The following is a 20067-nucleotide window of genomic DNA, read 5'->3' as shown; positions in this document are numbered from 1 at the left end:
GTATATGTAACTGTTCCAAAAGCAGGTAAAGAAGAAGCTAAACAATAGCTCTATCACACAATTTATGTAGATCAAGAGCCGAGGATCCAAAACCAAGCTGTAGGCAGCCTCTTTCTACACAGTTCAAAGAACCATTAGCTGGGCTGGATACAGCAGCCTCACCTTGGAATAAACAGTAATTAGTGCACAACTCAGCTGCTGGGGCTAACATTTCCAGAGCTTAGAACGGCTGTAGCTGTGGAGCTTTGCAGTAGTCTCATGATGACCCCAGGCAGGGAACACTCTGGAGGTCAAGTTGGCAAGAACCGATTTTGCAAATTAGCACTCATCTTTAAAGACCTGTCATGGTGTTTAAAGGGTCCAACCAGAAAAGCTCTTGTTGAACTCAGCTTTTTAATTATTTTGAGCATATTGCTTTGAAAGTTGTTTTTCTGTTAACTCCTTCTAAATCACTATTAATAACGGGTTTGATGTAGTTAAGAAAGTGGAAATTACAGACACCCTGACCAAGCATTTCGTGGTGAGATCAGGCAAGCCCCACCATCCAGTTGTCCAGTCTAGTTGAGTGCCCCAAACTTCAGGTCAGCCAGGGGCAGCGGTTCCTGAGGCACTAGCAGATCAGGGCAGGCTTTTGAGCCAAGAGGGGCTTGATGGTGAAGGGAAGGTAAGTCCAGCAGTGTGATGTGTGGGATAGCATCCAAGTGGGGCTTCAGGGTTCGGAACCTGTTAAAGATCATTCTGGCGGGCCTGTAAGCGAACAGTGCTTATGACTTCTTAAACCAAAACAAAGAATATGTGACAGAAACCATGTGTGGCCCACAAAGCCTTAAATACTTACTCTCTGGCACTTCCCGGAAGAAGTTTGCTGACCCCTGGTTTAAAACATGTTTGGTGAGAGCTGGTTGAATCTCGTGGTGGAGAGAACTGGACCCCGAAGAAGCAGTGGCAGTCTTGGGAACAGATGTGCTTCCTTTCCCTGGCAGCCTGAGGTGAAGGCAGAAGACCATGTGGGAAAGAATGCTGGCCGGTGCTCATTATCGGGCCAGGAGTGAATGAGGGACAACCAGGGAGAGGGAAGAGATTGGAGGCCCAAGGAGAGGAGTTTTCTGGGCTTTAAATGTAGCCCAGAAGTCGGGGTGCAGCAGAATGGGGAAAGCTGTTACATTTGGCAACAAGCGAGGAGGGGTGTGATTTTTAAGAGAACATCTTCTGTAGAGGGGGAGGATTGGTGCTGGAATGGCACATGCTTACGAGGACAGATAGTAGCCACTAATGCTAGATATTTATCCGTAAAAGTAAGGTAAGACACCAGGCTTGCAGACTCCGAGATCACTTGCAGACATTTTCAAGGTAGGAAGATCTGAGCATTTGTGAGGGTGCATGATTAAAGCCAAGAGAGAGGAAACAAACATGCAAATGGGATCTGCAGGAGTGGAAAGTAATGGGATAAAAGCATGGGTTGAGGGGTTTGTTTGCTGAAAGAGGAGGAGGAGGGCATGATAGAAATTTCTGAGTCGTGCATCATGAGCTGCTCTCCTTATGAAGTGAGAAGTGGGGGCAGGCGCTGAGAAGGGAGGTGGGAAGAAGATGCCGTGGCTGTTACAGTTGCTTTGGTGGGACCACCGGATAGGGGTGTGGGGAATTCATCGAGAGGAACACAAGGATTATTGAGCAGCAAGAGCCACCTGGATGTCCAAGTCCCAGTATCCTCCTCCAGGAGCTTCCTGTGTCTCATCTTAGCAGAAGTAGAGAAGGTGGACTTTAGGCTTGAAATGGGTGCAGAGATGGAGATGGGCTGCTCATTTCTCTGATGCAAGGAGGGGGCAGGAATGTGCAGTTGTAGAGGTGGCAGTGCGTCTGCTCCCGATGCAAGCTGGAGGTGGTGTCGTGACCCTGAAAGAGTGCTAGCCGGACTAGAGGAAGCGGGCAGATTGGAAGGATCCCTTTGTACACTGGCCTCAGGGGATTGGAAGCTGGCATGCAAAGCTTAAGCGTTTAGGTGTCAGATTCTTCTTACTGGAGACACATTCACTGTCCAGAGACTGGCATCTGACAGCAACAAATCAGTAGCTTGTGCCTCGGCTGCCAATATGTTCCAAATCTGATGATGGTTTATTTATTTAACTGAGGAGTGGGGTCTTTCAGGATCCGCGTGACAGGTACTGATCTTTGTCATTGTCGTATTCAAGGATAGCCCCGGCATATCTGGAATTAATGTAGGCGGTATACCAGATAGATATCCCTGTTGGTGAGAAGAGTTCTGTGACACAATTTCTTACTGACCGACTGTGTGTCAAGCATTTGTGGGTACAGAAAGATGAGTGAGAAATCTCAAATGCTGTTAGGTCAGTGGAAATATTTTATGGTGTACATTTATGACCTAACTAACGAATTAAGGTCATTAGATGAAAAGCAAAGTATTTTTAGTTACGTTGTGTTCTATTTCTATTCTCCATCTCCATGTCCCTTATATCATCAACTCAAATGGGAGAAGGGACCTTTTCTTTTTTTCATGCTCTAGAAATCCAGTTCAACCTCAATGCTTATTAAGGGTTCTTATACACTGTCTACACTCTAATCAGCCACTGTATTTTCTAGGATTGCAGAGCATCCAAGGAACCCACATTTTTAAAACAAACTGATTCTTTATTACTTGTCAGTAAGGTAGAAGGCTGGAAAGGGGGTTTATCAGTTTATTTCCCAGCCCTCTGTCCCTCTTGCTGCTGAGATTTAATCAGGGTGATTCACAGATGTTCCGAATGCCAACTTAATAACACCAGACAGTCTCCAAACTTAATTTCCACTTGGAATTACCTCTTATCCATACTTGGGATAAACAAAGACTTTAAGGATGATGGTCTGCCTCCGTGTGTCAGCTGCTTCGAATGAACAACCCTAATGAGGTTTCACTGTGCTTGAATCAGAGTCCAGTAAGTCAGAGCTGGTAAACTTGAACTCAGTTGGTTTGGAATGCATGGAAACTGGATAGGGGCTAAGTGGCAATTTCCTTTTTATTATCTAAAAGCACGCAAAGAAATTAATTGTGATTGATGAAAACTAAGACAAAAGGTGTTTTCAAGTGGTGTTAAGCATTTCAAAAGTTTTAGTTTATACAGACATACTAACGTGCTATTTATAAGTCATTCCTATTTAAAACTAGTCCCCTAATGACCTCAGATAAACAGTGTTCTTTTAGCCTAGTTGCTGTATGTGTTTAAAAGTAGCAAAATCAGGGGTGCCTGGGTGGCTCAGACCAGTGGCTCTTGATCTCGGCTCAGATCATGATTTCGGGGTCGTGAGTTCAGGCCCCGTGTTGGCCTCTGCCCTGGGCGTGAAGCCTGCTTTTAAATAATAAGATAGCAAAATCACATATTGTAAAAGAAATAGTCTAGGGGCGCCTGGGTGGCTCAGTTGGTTAAGCATCCAACTTCGGCTCGGGTCAAGATCTCACAGTCTGTGAGTTCGAGCCCCACATCAGGCTCTGTGCTGACAGCTCAGAGCCCGGAGCCTGCTTCAGATTCTGTCTCCCTCTCTGCCCCTCCCCAGCTTGTGCTCTCTCTCTCTCAAAAATAATAAACACTAAAAATTTTTTTTAAAATAGTCTATAATTCAGTGTTACTTTTCACTAAGTCACATCCTAAAGGTATAGATATAATGGATCCTGGGCCCTTCTGTGGTGAAAGCTCTGAGAAAGCTGTTGTGAGCCTGTGGAGGAGAACAGTGTCTGTGCAGATGCCCATGGGGACAGTTAACGAAGCGGATGGCAGTCACTGCACTCTCTTAAGGAAAAGCTCTTACAATTAAAAAGAATTTATATTTGCATAAAAGCACTCAGAAAAGTAGCCTTGTTAGCTCTTTTGTTTGAAGTAATTTTTAGACTGATCTTGCATTTGAAAATATTTAATTACTGAGTGGTTGTTTTTTTGTTGTTGTTTTGTTTTTCTCTTGTCATGGTTCATGAATTTTGCAGCCACTCCTTTTTTTTTTTTTTTTTTTTGACTAATTAAACTGAGCAGTTGTTGCTACAACTTCTGCCAAACGGCCATTACTGTTGAGTGGTAAAACAACACTAGTCACCGAAACATGTTATATCCTAACCTACAAAATAAATAAATAAAATAGAGCCCCATTGCCCTGTTATTTCCATTCCTGGGTGTGTTATTTAAACCTACAAAATCAAGTACTCTTCTTCTAAATGGGTGTATGCTGACAGTGTGAAATATACATTTATTTTTCTCTCCTTTTGGGAGCTGCTAGTCCTGTCACACCTTCTGTGCTGGCTGAGCTTCTCAACCTACTGGACAGAAAAGTAATTTCTTCAGCAGCAGCTAAACAGGTATGTCCCCACTTCCTAAAGTTTCTGACTGCTCTGCTATTCCAGTAGATGTTGTATGTGAAATTCAAATGCCATCACTAACAGAATTTCATAAAGTATTAAATGTGTGTAAGGGCTGTTTTCATACTGAAAAGGTAGAAACATTTCAGTTAGCAAATGAAAAAAAGCTGGTATGTGCAATGCAGGTAATGTGCTTTTCATCTTTGCTAAGCAGGTGGTTCCTGTGTGGTTTTGCCTGGAACGTTTTCCAAACATTTGTTTATGTGAAAGGCGGGACTGTAGCTTTTGGGGGCTTCGAAGCACGTGCACTGCCCCTGTGACCCCCACAAGGCCGATGCCAGAGCACCTTCAGCACTGCTCCCCAGCCCTCTAGTCCTTCTCAGTCCCCTGCAGGCTCCCAGCCACTACTAGGGCTTTATTTGTCTTCATTGCATGATTGCCCCCTGAAATTTAGTCTTCCAGCAAGGAGGATGAGGTCAGACAGACTGCCTCTTGTTTAGTAGATAAAACTTTATACACATGCGCAGTGTATGCAAACTGAGAAAAACAGCATCGTCATCAAAGGTGGCCTCTGCCTCGTCTCCTTTCCACCTGACAGTCATAGGTGGGTGAAAGGTTCCTGGAATCCAGAAAAGTCTTAAAGGATAAAGAACACCAAGGTGGCTGCCTTATTTCAACTTTGGGTATCAGAGCCATCAATGCTTCAGCCAGAAACTTAGTGTGACTTTAATGGTGCCTTCTGCATTTAATATTTATACCGCATCAACAGTAGTGGCAGGCACAAAGTGAGGCTTTGGAAAAGCAACTGCTTTTGGCTAATTATGAGGCGCTGTGGCACTCACACCCAGCTCTGTGCAATGAAACTGGAGACAGAACTAATAAAGGCTCTGTTTACCCACCGCCCAGTGAGGCTGTCGACTACAGGGACCTTGGCACATGTAGGAAAGGATTTGAGTTGCCTGGATGTCAGAGGAATACAAATGTTTATGACAGTGCTCAGCAGTGACAGAAAGATTAGATGGCCTGAGGGGGTATATATATATATACACACACACACACACATATATATATATATATATATATACATAAGAGCAGATGAATTATAGCATTTGAAATGAAAGAAGGGAAAAAAATCTTCCCCTTCTCACTCATCCTGCCCCACCAGACGAGGAAAAGGGAGGAAACCTAGTGCAGTGAATGTGATTGGTTCGGTAGGACCAATGGAAAATGCTAGAAGATGCTGATGGTTGGTTCAGATGTAGGTAGGGACATCTTAGATTGTATCAACTTTCAGCATGCTCAAAGGAAGCAGGGTGAATCCTGGCTGCTGTGAGGTAATCAAACTGAAATAAAAGTCTGACTAGAAAGGTGTTAAATGTATGTTGCATGAGGGAATCTCCTGTATATATTATTGCCTTGGGGGTTTTGCTTTATTTATTTTTCTACTTTGTTTTCTGTATTTAATAAAATCATGTATGATTTTCTCGTGGAAAAAAAAAGTTATTTTTTCATTATAAAGAATTTAAGTAATATAGAAAAATATAAAGATCTTCAAATTTTACCACCTTGAAATAACTACCATTAATATTGGGTGGACACCCTTCCAGGCATCCTTCCATGCACATGTACTATTAGAAGGATGGATTGATGGGATGGACAGACATGAAGTTAGAGAAATAAAGACTTTAGAAAATAAGAAATAAGAGGTTATAGTGATTTTTTTTTTTTAGTTTATTTCTTTATGAGCCAGGCAGTTCATTGGCTTTTAGTATATCCACAAACCTATTCGGCCATCACCCTATCTAATTCCAGAACATTCTCATCACACAAAAAACCAAACCATTAGCAGTCACTCCCCACTAACCCCTTGCCCTAGGTTACTACTAATCTACTTTCTATCTCTGTGGATTTGCCTATTCTGGACATTTAATGTAAATAGACTTGTACAGTATGTGGCCTCTGTGTCCGGCTTATTTTACTTAATGTGATGTTTTCAAAATCCATCTATGTTTTAACATGTGCCAGTACTTCATTTCTTTTTAAGGCTAAAGAATATTCTACTGTAAGTATATGCCACATCAGTAAATGGACATTTGAGTTGTTTCCAGTTTTGGGCTCTTATTGAACATGCTGCTTTGAACATTTGTGTTCAGATGTTTTTGTTTGAGCATGTGTTTTCAAGTTGGTTACGTATAGACCTGTACGAACGGAATTTCTGGGTCATATGGTAGTTGTACATTTAACATTTTGAGGAGCCGCCCGACTATCTTCCAAACTGGCTGCACCCAGTTGCATACCCATCAGCAATGTATGAGGGTTCCAGTGTCTCCATATCCTTGCTAGCACTTGTTATTGTCTGTCTTTTTGATTATAGTCATCCTAGTAGTAGGTGTAAAGCGATAATCTCACTGTGGGCTTGATTTGCATTTCCCTAATGACCAACTACGTTGAGCATCTTTTTGTGTCTTTTGTAGGGTACTTTTTTAAAAGAAAAATGTTACAATTAACTTTTTACTGAATTTTTAAAAAGAATCCAAGTAGGTCTTGGCTTCTAGAAACCCTGTGTGCCAGAGGGTGCTCCAGTAGAGCAGACTCTCTGCTTCTACTCCTTCTTGGTGTTTCCCTCTGACGGATTGGGGTTCTATTAGTGATTAGATGACCAGGAGATGAGGAAAAAAAAGTAGACCAAGTAACTGACTCCTAAGGATGACAGATATGTAGAAAGAGCCATCCTGTCCTTAGAACACTCTGAATTCCAAAGAATCTCCCACTTTATGTCTAATTTACTATTAACCCATCACTCTCCCTTACTTCATTGCCCATTATTTCATCCCTTACACATTTTACTGCCCCTTCCTTGGAGGTACTCCGGCAGTGCTCCTGAGATTTACAGGCCTCATCCCCTTGGCACCCCAGGGGCAGGGGTGTTGACAGGTTGCTATGATGCAGCACTCCTGTTTTTCAGAAACGGAAAGAGAAAAAGATTACGTATCATCATGAGCAACTTCCTGGTAACTGTGGACAAAAGCATCTCGATTCTTGTCACAGGATCTAGTTCTAGCTGTTGAAGTTGTGGGTAGCGGCCCGTCTCCCTCACCAAGGAGAGGGCCGTCAGAGTCACAGTTCACCTGCAGACCTGCACCCTGGGATCCTGAGCCTCTTGTGAGTCAGAGGCCCTGGGCGTTGTCCACACTGCTGGCCAGCCACAGCCCCAGGGGAAATGGTGTGGACTGTGTGCATGCCTCCTTTGTGCACACCGGAAATAGATGTGGCTTATCCACTGTCTCTTGGGGATTGTCCGGTTGGCATTTCAAGTGGAACCAAGCCGGGTTATGATTCCATAGCAATGGAAATTGAATTTTAACATGTAGGTGTGCCACTTAACCCGTCTCCTCTTGTCTACTTTGGGATCTGCTTTAAAGAGAAATCACCAACCCCTTTTAATGCAGAAAATGTTATATGTAATGCAGTAAAACTGTTACAAATGATGTGATGTCTTTTTCTCCGTTTTAGTGAGTGCTTCAGTTCTATGTGCATTTTACTGTGCCCTACTTCTTTTCAGGGCTTGGGCTGATGTTTGTGCGTTTCTAGAAGAATGACCTTTCACAGTTCTTGCCTTTGAGCAGAGGGGACACCCCTTTCTGTTCCTGTCCCGGCCCCCTCCCTACCTTCTCCCTTCAACAGGCCTTTCCTCCACACTCTGACCCTGGAAACCCCTGGACAGGTGAGAGGCCCATCTGCTTTCCTTCCATCCTTCCTTCCAGATACTTTAAAAATAGCTTTATCGAGACACAACTGGGTAGTAGTTGACAGGGTGTGTGAATTCAGTCCCCAGGGAACCTTAAGGCTGCCCTATGTGTCAGAGCCGGCTCCGTGGTCAGTGTGTGATTGGGGGTTCCCAGCTTGTGTGACCCCATGCTTTCAGTGGCCATTTAACACAGACGGCCAGCATTACCCTAAGAATCCTGTGTTAGGGACTTTGATCTTGGGTGGGCAGCGGCAGGGCCTGGGAGCTGCACTCCTAGCCAGAAACAGTTGCACTTCGATAGCACTTCCCAGGGTGGTGATTAAACACAGACAAAAGCTGAGGATTTATGCTGCAGCACGAGGCTGGCAAGTACAGAAGCCATTATGTTTGCAGCAAGAGGGCTGGGGAGCCCTGTCGAGTCTGGCCTGGAGGTGGAAGGCCCCTTCAGTGATTCTCACCCTGCTGGGCTTCGGCCAGGAGTGCACAGACTGTGTCTCAAACAGGAACGAGCAGAGGATTAGACAGCTGGAGTCTACTGCATCGGCCCAGGGGGGCTGGGGCTGGGCTGCGGTGGCCACTCGACCAATTGAGGAAGTTAATAAGCTGGTATGTTTTCACTCTGGGAGTAGAGAACACCCCAGACACAGGGCTCCCATTTGTTCCTGGAGGCTGCTGAAATGTTTCTCCGGTGTCACTCTGTATCCCCGCCCTACCTTGCTCTACTTTCTCAGGGAGCAGCCAGCCTCTGCATTTAAAAGTATCCATCCTAGCGTTGTCTTGCTTTTCCTCTTGAATGGTGTGGTTTGGCAGCGGTTCCCGAGCTGCCTCACATGGCCTCTGTTCTGGTGTTTTTGGCTCAGGCTCATCCAACCAGCATTCGAGCCTGTCGGGTCCCACTGTATTAGGTGCCAGGCAAAGGCTGAGCCCCTGGTCAGCCTCCTCGGGTCCGCTGTGTGCTGTCAGCCACGGTGGCTGTTGCGGGCCAAGAAAAATGAGGCAGGCCCAGGAGCGGCCTCCTGGGTTGGCCAGGTGTGCCAGCTTACGATTCCCAGGCCCCAGGGACCGCCCACGTCTGCTGAGCTTTGCACCTCATCTGCCTATAAAGAGGTGCTGCATAGATTCCTAAGTCCTCACAGGTGATTGCACTTTTGAGCCAGAGATCTAGATCCCTCTTGAGATTTCCACATTCTCCTGCTCAATGTTGGACATTTTTTAGGCACTGTTTTAGGAGACTGTGCAGATGAACAAAATAAACACTGGTCAAAGTCTAAATACTTACCAGAGGGCTAATTTAATCATATTATGATAAATATACTTAATGGATATTAATTTTTTTATTAATATGAAAAGTAGTTCTGTAGCAAGCAAAACAAAAGCAGATCACAGACTGTATATATGTTATGATTGCAACTGTGTTCCCAAAGAAAAATAGGGGAAGGAAAAACACCAAAATACTAACATTTATTATCTTGAGGGAATGGGAAATACAGGTGATTTCTTTTTATCATTTTTATATTTCCTTATTTTCTACAGTGAACATGTTTTTAATAGAAGTATAGTTGACACATAATCTTAGATTAATTTCAGGTGTACAACTTAGTGACTTAACATTTATGTACATTATAAAATGATCACTAGAACTCTACCATCTGTTACCAAAGTTTATTATTGACTATAATCACTATGCTGTACCTTGACATCCCTGTGACTTGTTTTGTAACTGTAAGTTTATACCTCTTAGTCCACTTCACATATTTCCCACAACCACCATTTTGTTCTCTGTATCCCTGAGTCCATTTGTCTTGTGTTTTTTAGATTCCACATACAAATGAACTCATATGATATTTTTATTTCTGACTTATTTCCCTTAGCATAGTACCCTGTAGGTCCATCTATGTTGTCACAAGTGGCACGATTTTCTTTCTTATGGCTGAGTAATATTCGTTTGTATATATATACCACATCTTCTTTATCCATTCATCTTTTGATACACACTTAGGTTGCTTCCATATCCTGGCTATTATAAATAATGCTGCAGTGAGCATACAGATGTATATATCTTTTCAAATTGTTTTTTTCATTTTGTTTGGATAAATATCCAGAAGTGGGATTACTGGATCATACGGTGGTTCTATTTTTAATTTTTTGAGGAGCTGCCACACTGTTTTCCAGAGTGGCTCCATCAGTCTACATTCCTACCAACAGTGTATGAGGATTCCTTTTCTCCTCACCAACATTTATTGCTTCTTGTGTTTTGTTTTTAGCCATTCTGACAGAAGGTGGTACCTCATTGTGGTTTTGATTTGCATTTCCCTCAAGATTACTGATGTTGAGCATCTTTTCATGTGTTTGTCATCTGTAGGTCTTCTTTGGAAAACTGTCTATTCAGGTCTTCCACCCGTTTTTTAATCAGATCATTTGATGTTTTTTAGTGTTGAGTTGTATGAGCTCTTTATATATTTTGGATATTAACCCCTTACTGGATAGATCACTTGCAAATATCTTCTCCCATTCAGCAAGTTAACTTTTCATTGTGTTGATGGTGTCCTTTGCTGTACAAAAAAGGTTTTTGGTTTGATAGTCCCGTTTATTTTTGCTTTCATTGCCCTTGCCTGAGGAGACAAACCCAAATTAACATTGCTAAGACCAGTGTCCAAGATTTTACTGTTTTAGGAATTTTATAGTTTCAGGTCTACATCTCCGTCTTTAATCCATTTTGAGTTAATTTTTGTAAATGGTGTAAGAAAGTGGTAGTTTGATTATTTTGCAGGTAGATTTATTATATTGCATTATATTTATTGACTCCTTTGTCATAGATTCATTGAACATATCAGTATGGTTTTATTTCTGGCCTCTGTTCCATTGACCTCTGTATCTGTTTTTTTTCCCCTTTTTGCCAGTATCATACTGTTTTGATTACTGTAGATTTGTAGTACAGTTTGAAATCAGGGAACATGCTGCTTCACACTTTGTTTTTATTTCTCAAGATTATTGTTGCTATTTAGGGTCTTTTTTGGTGGTTCCATACAAATTTTAGGACTGTTTGTTCTAGTTCTGTGTAAAATAATGGTGGCATTTTGATGGGGATTGTATTGAATCTGTAGATTAGTTAGTATGGACATTTTAACAATATAAATTCTTCCAGTCAGTGAGGATGGAATATCATTCCATTTATTTGTGTCATCTTCAGTTTCTTTCATCGGTGTCTCATAGTTTTCAGAGTACAGGTCTTTCACTCTGGTTACATTTTTTTTTTCCCTAGGTATGTTATTTTTTTTTGATGCAGTTGTAAATGGGATTGCTTTCTTCTCTTTCTGGTATTTCATTATTAGAAAAGCACAACCAATTTCTGTATATTGTATCCTGCAACTGAATTTGTTTATTCTAATAGTTTTTTGGTGGAGTCTTTAGAGACTTCTTAGTATCATGTCATCCATAAATAGTGACAGATTAACTTCTTCCTTACCAATTGGATGCCTTTTCTTTCTTTTTCTCCCCTGATTGCTAGGACTAAGCTAGAACTTACAGTACTATGTTGAATAAGATAGTGGCAAAAGTGGCCATCCTGGTCTTGTTCCTGATGTTAGAGGAAAAGCTTTCAGCTTTTACTGTTGAATACGTTAGCTGTACGTTTTGCATATATGGTCTCTATTATGTTAAAGTGTGTTTCCTCTCTAGCCACTTTATTTGTCATAAATGGATATTGAATTTTGTCAGAGGTTTTTTTTTTTTTTGCATCTATTGAGATTATCATATGATTTTTATCCTCATTTTGTTAATGTGGTGTATCGTGTTGGTTGATTTGTGTATGTTGAACCATCCTTGCATCCGTGGAATAAATCACTCTTGATCATGGTGTATGATCCTTTTCACATACTTTTTAATTCAATTTGTTAACATTTTGTTGAGGATTTTTGCATCTGTTGTTGATCACGAATATTGACCTGTTATTTTTTTTATTTTTATTTTTTGGTAGTGTCCTTGGTTTTGTTATCAAGGTAATGCTAGCCTTGTACAATGAATTTGGAAATGTTCCTTCCTCTTCAATTTCTTTAACAATTGTTTGAGAAGTATAGGTTAACTCTTTTAAAAATGTTTGGTAGAATTTGCCTGTGAAGCTGTCTAGGCCTGGACTTTCGTTTGTTGAGAAATTTTTATTACTGATTCAATTTCATTATTGGTAATTGGTCTGTTCAGATTTTCTATATCTTCCTGATTCAGTTTTGGAAGATTATATGTTTCTAGGAATTTATTCATTTCTTCTAGATTGTTCAGTTTGTTGGCATACAAGTTTTCACAGTTGTCTCTTACAATCTTTAGTATTTCTCTAGTATCAGTTATAACTTATCTTTCATTTCCTATTTTATTTGGAACCTCTTTTTTTCTCAATGAGTCTGACTGAAGGTTTGCCAATTTGGCTTATCTTTTCAGAGAAATAGCTCTTGGTTTCATTTATCTTTTCTATTTTTCTTGTTTTGTTTTTTGGTGTCTATTCATTTCCACTCTGATCTTTATTATTTTCTTGCTTCTACTAAGCTTGAGCTTTGCTTGTTCTTTTTCTAGATCCTTTAGGTGTAAGGTTAGATTGAAACTTATTCTTGTTTCTTGACGTGGGCCTGGATTGCTGTAAACTTCCCTCTTATGACATTTGCTTGTGCTGTGTTCCATAGATTTTGGAATGTATGTTTCCATTTTCATTTGCCTCAAGGTATTTTTATTATTGCATCTTTGATTTCTTTGTTGACCCATTGGCTATTCAGTAGCATGTTGTTTAGCCTCCATGTTTCTGTGTTTTCCAGGTTTTTTTCCTTGAAATCAGTATCCTTGAAATACAGTCATGGTCAGAAAAGATGTTTGATACGATTTCAGTCCTCTTAAATTTATCAAGACTTGTTTTGTGGCCTCACATGTGATCTGTCCTGGAGAGTGTTCCATGTGCACTTGAAGAAAATATGTATTCTGCTGTTTTGGGGTGGTAGGCGTCCATCTGGTCTATTGTGTGATTTAAGGCTACTGTTTCCTTATTGATTTTCTGTCTGGGTGATCTTTCCATTGATGTAAGTGAGGTGTTAAAGTTCCTTACTATTATTGTACAGTTGACCCTTAAACAACACAGGTTTGAACTATGTGGGTCCACTTACACACAGGTTTTTTTTCAACATATATTAGAAAGTTTTTATTTTGTAAATATAATTTTTTTCACAATGTCTTTATTTTTGCTGTATACATATAACGGTGTTTTGTATAAGACAGTATTAATATAGGTACTGACAGATGATACTTGTAAATGTACATTAACTTATGGTATTGATAAGTACAGTAATATATTTCTCTTATGATTTTCTTAATAACATTTTCTTTCCTCTAGTTTATTGTAAAGATACGGTATATAATATATCTAACATACAAAATGTGTTAACAACTGTTTATGTTTTCAGTAAGGCTTCTGGTCTACAGTAAGCTGTTAGTACTTAAGGTTTGTGGAGTCAAGAGTTATATGTGGTTTTTGACTGCAAAGGGGATCAGCACCCTTAAGCTCTGTGTTGTTCAAGAGGCTGATGTATTACTGTTAATTACTCCCTTTGTGTTAATATTTGCTTTGTATATTCAGGTGCTCCTGTATTGGGTGCAAAGATACTATAATTGTTTTGTCATCTTGTTGGATTGATCCCTTTACCATTATGTAGTGCCCTTCTTTGTCTTGTTATGGTCTTTGTTTTAAAATCTATTTTGTCTGATATAATCATTGGTACCCCAGCTTTCTTTTCATTCCCATTTACATAGAATGTCTTTTTCCATCCCTTCACTTTCAATCTTTGTGTATCTTTATGTCTGAAATGAGTCTCTGGTAAGGTAGCAAATGTGGGTCCTGGGTTTGGTGGGGGGCGGGGGGGGGGGGGTGTTGTTGTTGTTGTTTTGTTTTGTTTTTTAAATCCATTCAGCCACCCGATGTTCTTTGAATGGAACATTTAATTCATTTACATTTAAAGTAATTATTGGTAGGTATGTACTTACTGCCATTTTATTAGTTGCTGGTTGTTTCTGTAGTTCTTTTCTATTCCTTTCTTCTCATTCTCTTCCCTTGTGGTTTGATGACTTTTAGTGTTATGTTTGAATTTCTTTTTCTTTTTATTGTGTGTGCCTATTACAGGTTTTGGTTTACGGTTACCATGAGGTTCATAATATAATACCCTACGTATATGGCAGTCTGTTTTAAGTTAATGGTCACCTAATCTCAAATACATTCTACAAGCACTATGGTTTTCCTCCTCTTCCCATTGTTTTGATGTCATATTTTCAGTCTTTTTGTGTATTGCTTAACTAATTTTTATAGATTAACTGATTTTACTTTTGTCTTTTAACCTTCATACTACCTTTACTGTATGTTTGCTTTTGTCAGAGATTTTTTCCTTTCACGGTTTTCTTATAGTTGTAGCCTTTCCTTTTTTGTTTCCAAAAGCCCCTGTAACATTTCTTCTAAAGCTGGTTTAGTGGTGATGAACTCCTTTAGCTTTTGTTTCTCAGAAACTCTGTCTCCTTAATTCCAAACGATAACCTTGCCAGGTAGATTCGTGGTTGTAGGTTTTTTCCTTTCAGCACTTTGAATATATCATGCCACTCCCTCCTGGCCTACCAGATTTCTGTGGAAAAATCAGCTAATGGTCTTATGGGGTTTCCCTTGTCCATAACTAGGTGCTTTCCTTTTGTTGCTTTTAAGATTCTTTTTTTCTTTTTGCTGCTCATCTCAGGGGACTTCCATTACCCTGTCTTCCAGATGCCGATCCATATTTGCTCTCGATTCCTTCTACTGTATTTTCATTTCAGTTATTGTATTCAGCTCTCATTGGCTCTTTTTCATATTTTCTCTTTGTTGGAGTTCTCACTGTATTCATTTTTCTCCCAAGTTTGGTAGGCATCTTTATGGCTGTGACCTTGAACTATTTATCAGGTAGATTGCCGACCTCCATTCTGTTTAGTTCTTTTTTTGAGGTTTGTCTTGTTCTTTTGTTTGGAACATATTCCTCTGTCTCCTCGTTTTGCCCGACTCTATGTATTTGTTTCTATGTACTAAGCAGATCAGCGACATTGCCCAGTCTTGAGGAATGATCTTATGTAGAAGGTATGTGCTGATCCCGACTACTCCCCAGGGGTGGTGCACAGGAGCTGCTTGGAGGGGCACCTCAGGGGAACATCTGGGTGGGTTGAGCAGTGCTTGCAGGGTAGATGGAGAGTATCAGAGAGGGTGCCCACCAGTGCTTCCATTGCACAAGAAAGTTCCCACAAATCCATGCACCTCTGGCACATACCCTAAGGGTAGTCAATAAATCTCCTCCTTATATGGCCCAAGCACTTTTCTTTTTTTCTTTTCTTTTTTTTTAACCTTTGTTTATTTTTGAGAGAGAAAGAGAGAATGCAAGCAGGGCAGGGGCAGAAAGAGGGAGACACAGAATCCAAAGCAGGCTCCAGGCTCTAGGCTCTGAGCTGTCAGCACAGAGCCCGAACTCACAGGCTTGAACTCACGAACCGCGGTATCATGACCTGAGCCAAAGTCGGACTCTCAACCTACTGAGCCACCTGGGCACCCCAGCCTGGCACTTTTCAAACGGCTGCCCCTGAGCTGGGTGTCAGAGTGAGTTTGTACTCCAACCTTTTAAGAGCAGAACCTCATTTCCTGTAGCCCTTGTGCTCTCCCAGAGCTAAACCCTGCTGATTTTTAAAGGCACACGTTACTGGGGGGCTCATCTTCCCAGTACAGGTCCCCAGGGCAGCAGTGCCTGATGAGTCTGAACCCCAAACTCCTCAGGGGGGACCTCTGCATTGATTTCCCTCCTACTTGTGGACTGCCACACCAGGCGTGTGGGTCCTGACTAGACCACGTCTCTGCCCCTCCTGCCCACCTCACTTTAGGTCTTTAGTTGTGGAAGAGCTGTTCTGCTAGTCTTCAGGTTGTCCTCAGAGACGATTGTTCTGGATGTAGTTGTAGTTTTGGTGTGTCCTTGGGAGGAGACAAATTCAGGATCTTCTTACTCTGCCATTTTCATCCTATCCCCCCAACATGTATTTACTCATATAAATTAGAAACAATGTTTTGCAGTTTAAGAAATTTAAGAAATTTCTAATCTAAGAAGTAGATGAGAGAAATTCTTCAGACTTGCTGTTCTGCCTTACACATTGTTCCGTTATCCCTATGCTGCTGATGCTCCACTAAGAAGTTTGTTGAAGGCAGGGAAAGTTCTTATCTGTTTTTGAGCCCTTCTCCCTCAATGCCTCACCCATTTTCTGACTGAAAAAATAGTTGAAAAGTTGGTTGGATGCATATATAGTCCATGTTTTTCTAAGAGCAGGGACAGGTTTTCTCTAAGCAGCCAGGCCTGTGCAGCGGTAGCCAGAGGGGTGCCCTGCGGGGGGGCTTCTAGGAAGACCCACCAAAGACACCGCTCAGCCACAGTCCCCGTGAGTATTCTGATAGCTGAGCGGAAGGTGCACGGACTGTTGTAGCGACGGTAAATATTTGTGGTTTGTCTTTGTCCAGACTGGGGAAACCTTTGAGCCCTGCAGAGATACGAAGCATCTTCCCCTTCATTTGCTTTGCCCTGTGTGCTAATTATTGACAAGCTCTGTATCTCTGGGAGGAATGGCTCCTGGCTGGCCTGTCCTGAGCCCGAATGTTCATAAGGAACATCCAGTGCTCAGTACTGACCGCTGGCAGAGATGAAGGAGGTGCCGCAGGAGACTAACAGGGGAGCCCACACCCCACCCCTGCAGTTGACACTCGAAAAACAAGAGGAAGGAGGAAAACCACCCTAGGAAATGCCTTCTTTAAAAATGTATTCCTTTCTTCCCCAACTTTGATAAGTTTGGGGATTTGTTGCTGTTACTTATTTTTTTTTTTTTTAGATAGAAAAATACACCATGAACTATTCGTTATCGTAGCCAGATTTGGGTCTAGCTCCACCAGTAGGGGATAAACGTGGCATGGCAGAGGCCCCTGTGGATTACGATTTATGTTTTTAGTTATTTTCCCTTTTGTAACTTATTATGGGGCCACTTTCTTGCCCCCCGGAAATCATAATTCCCAGCAGGCTGAGCTTTCTGGACTTCATCTCAGTGCAGTGGTTGCATCCCTCAGCCTGTGCTGCCCCTGCCTTCAACAGAATAATAGCACCTCAACTAAGTTATGCAGTGGGCGTAAAGCAGAGCTGGCCCTGGCCCTCTGACTCCTGCCGGCAGGGGCCCTGTGAGTCCTCAGCAACCAGCCCGCACATCTGGGAATTCACTGAATCTGCTCTACCTCAGCTCCGCTTGTCCTGGCCGCAGCAGGGGGAGCAGGTCCTCACTTCTCCGTCCCTCTCTCCCTCCTCTGGCCCGTAGGTGTTTGAGGAATTGTGGAGGAGTAAAGGGAAGACTCCATCACAGATTGTTTCAGAAAGGAAGCTTGAACTGATGCAGGATGAAGAGGCACTGGAACGGGTGTGCCACGCCGTGATGGAGGGGCATCCTCAAGTGGTAATTAACGGTCACCACAGGGTGGAGAGGGTCTACTCTCCTGGTCAGGCCAGGACAGGGCCAGCCTGAGGACTCGGCCAGGAGCCTCTCCACTGCTCCCTTTCACCGCCCAGAGGCACTTCCTAATTAGGGCCCGCCCTGCTTGCTCAGCAGTTCCCTAAAACACTTTATCCGTTTTTAGCTAAGGTCAAGAGCTGAAATTTGGTGAATAGCAGAAAAATACCACATTTCCTAGAAGGAAAATCCACCCCTGGAGTTGCATCTCATGCAGTTCAGTTTACAGGGGTGTTTATTGGGCTCACCGGATCCAAGTTTTGACCTCCCAGCACGGCACCCTCTCCCAGGGTGGGCACTTTGAGTCTGTTACCACTCACTCTGCTTTATAAGGAGACCGCTCACTAACAAGCCAGCAGGCATGACTGCAGAAAGGGAAGAAAGGGAAGAAAGATGGGCAAACGCTTTAGCTCCATGCCTAAAAGAGGTGGGAAGAAAGGCAGAAAGGGAAATTACTTGTAAATTATGGAGAAAATCCTTGACAGGAGCATAGCTGAAAATCAAGTCATTCTGTGTTCTGAGCACAGAACAAAATATAAAAGCGAAAATGAGTGCCGTCCCTTCCTCCCCAAGTCTAATCATACTGTCTAGAGATTTTTTAGTGGGTAAAAAATTGCTAGCATCTCTTTCAGAATAATACCCACCCACCCATCGGCTTGCCGGGGACACTAACAGCTCTGAAAAGAGCTCTCGATAAGGAAAATGAGCTTGCGCTGGGTCCAGCAATCTCCGTCTTCCTGCCTCATCTGTAGTGACTGATAAAGACACACTTTCAGTTTCGGACTCGTCCTGCGGCACTGAGTACAGATGCCCACAGACGTTATTACCCATCAAGATGCCGCAGAGCCGGAGCTCGGGGCGGGTGGCCCTGACAGTCAGTGGCTACTTGATAGGAAGCTGGCACCTCCTTCTTTTGTTGTCCCCATCCTGCCCACCACAGTGCACTCCCCAACCCCCGTGCTCCGGGACAGCTGCCATTTTTCGGATTTGTCTTCTGACAAACACGTGTCCTTGGCAGGCAGTGGGGGAGAAGGAAAGCCGGGCATCTCCGTGCCTGCTGACCATGGGAGGATTAGAGAAGGACCTCACTCTGACTAGACTAGATCGTTCATCTAGGGTTACTCACCCCAAGACTGAGAAGCTCTGTGTCCCTGTGTCACTGTGGCACCCAAGAGAGCACCCTCGTTCCTGCACTCCAGCTCCCTTGCTGTGGACAGTCCCTCGTCTTGCACACAGCCCTCTCCTTGTCCGCTTTAATCAGAGGGCAGAGTGGCAGACATCCCTGTGATGGGAGCCTAGAAACCTCCTCAGAAGTTCACACCTCCCACCTTTCCTTTTCTCATTTTATATCTAATCCTAACAGGAAAAAAAAGAAATGAAGTTTAAGTGTCAGCAAACATAAACCTTAATTTAGCATTTTTAAGTATGCATATCATTATTTTCTCCTCTAAAACAGTTTCTATCTATCTTTAAAGGTAATGGACACGAAGAGGGGAAACCCCAGAGCCATAAACAAACTGATTGGGTTGGTACGAAAAGTAACTCACAACCGAGCAGATCCTACGGTGATAAAGGAGATCCTGGAGAAGCAGTTGTCGTCATGAGATGTTCTGGGTCCATCTCTGCCCGAGGGACAGCAGAGCGGCCATGACTGAGAACCTGAGCCCGTGAAACCTGACATCCAGGGGCTCAACCTGCTGGTGCCTCCCAGTCTCTAGCCCCAGCTAGAGCTGTAGGCCACCCAGGGCCAGACCCGACTCTGCCCTGGGATGCTACCTGCACAGACCAGCAGCGACAGCCCCGTTTGCCTCATTGACCTGGAAGTGGTTCCAGGATGGCTGCAGTGGTGCTGAAGGAATAGCACGTTCCAGGCCTTAGTAATTCTAAAATAAGTGAAACACACGGTTTCAAGTGCTGTCACTGTTCTAAGAAAACTTCCCATCCCGCACTTCTTTAACAAGTATTTCTGAGTAAGTTCCAAAAGCCAGGCACTGCTCTAGGTGCCAGGCATGAGCAGTGGTCAAGAGGGACCATGGTCTGGATGCAGTATTTTAGACCTGAAAGTAGATGAGTGGAGATGAAAACCACAACAGGACAGACATGCCATAAACACACTTTTGTCTAGACAGGCCCTGCGGGGCTGGGAAGGAGGGCATTAGTCTCACTAGCCCGCACTCGTCCACGGAGTAAAAGTGACATTGCCCACCTGCTCAGCTCCCCAGGGATTGCCGGGAGGTCTGAGAGTAAATGAAACATTATTTGTAATAAAAAAAGTTTTCAAATAAATTTAATGAACAAAATATATACTGAAATATCACATAAAAAATTAACTTACATGTCAAAGATTGTGCAGCTGACAAGGACCCCCGCCCATCCCACCCTCAGGCCGAAAAAAGATTAAAACAAAAAAATGTAACATTAA

At 42.6% G+C, this 20067-nt stretch overlaps 1 protein-coding gene across 1 annotated transcript in view; it reads left to right on the top strand.

The window, feature by feature from the left end:
* The window catches only part of GATB (glutamyl-tRNA amidotransferase subunit B), an 84417-nt gene extending 64499 nt beyond the window's left edge, over positions 1–19918 (top strand). The window contains exons 11-13 of the mRNA XM_060654007.3: positions 4258–4336; positions 17457–17591; positions 19121–19918. Coding sequence (XP_060509990.2) covers positions 4258–4336; positions 17457–17591; positions 19121–19249 — 343 coding nt within the window. The 3' untranslated portion in view covers positions 19250–19918. The remainder of the gene's footprint in view (positions 1–4257; positions 4337–17456; positions 17592–19120) is intronic.
* The last annotated feature ends 149 nt before the right edge of the window (positions 19919–20067 follow it).

The sequence above is a fragment of the Panthera onca genome, chromosome B1 (genome assembly GCF_046562875.1).
Source record: "Panthera onca isolate mPanOnc1 chromosome B1, mPanOnc1 haplotype 2, whole genome shotgun sequence".
Taxonomy (NCBI): domain Eukaryota; kingdom Metazoa; phylum Chordata; class Mammalia; order Carnivora; family Felidae; genus Panthera; species Panthera onca.
This window is presented reverse-complemented; position numbering and strand designations above follow the sequence as displayed.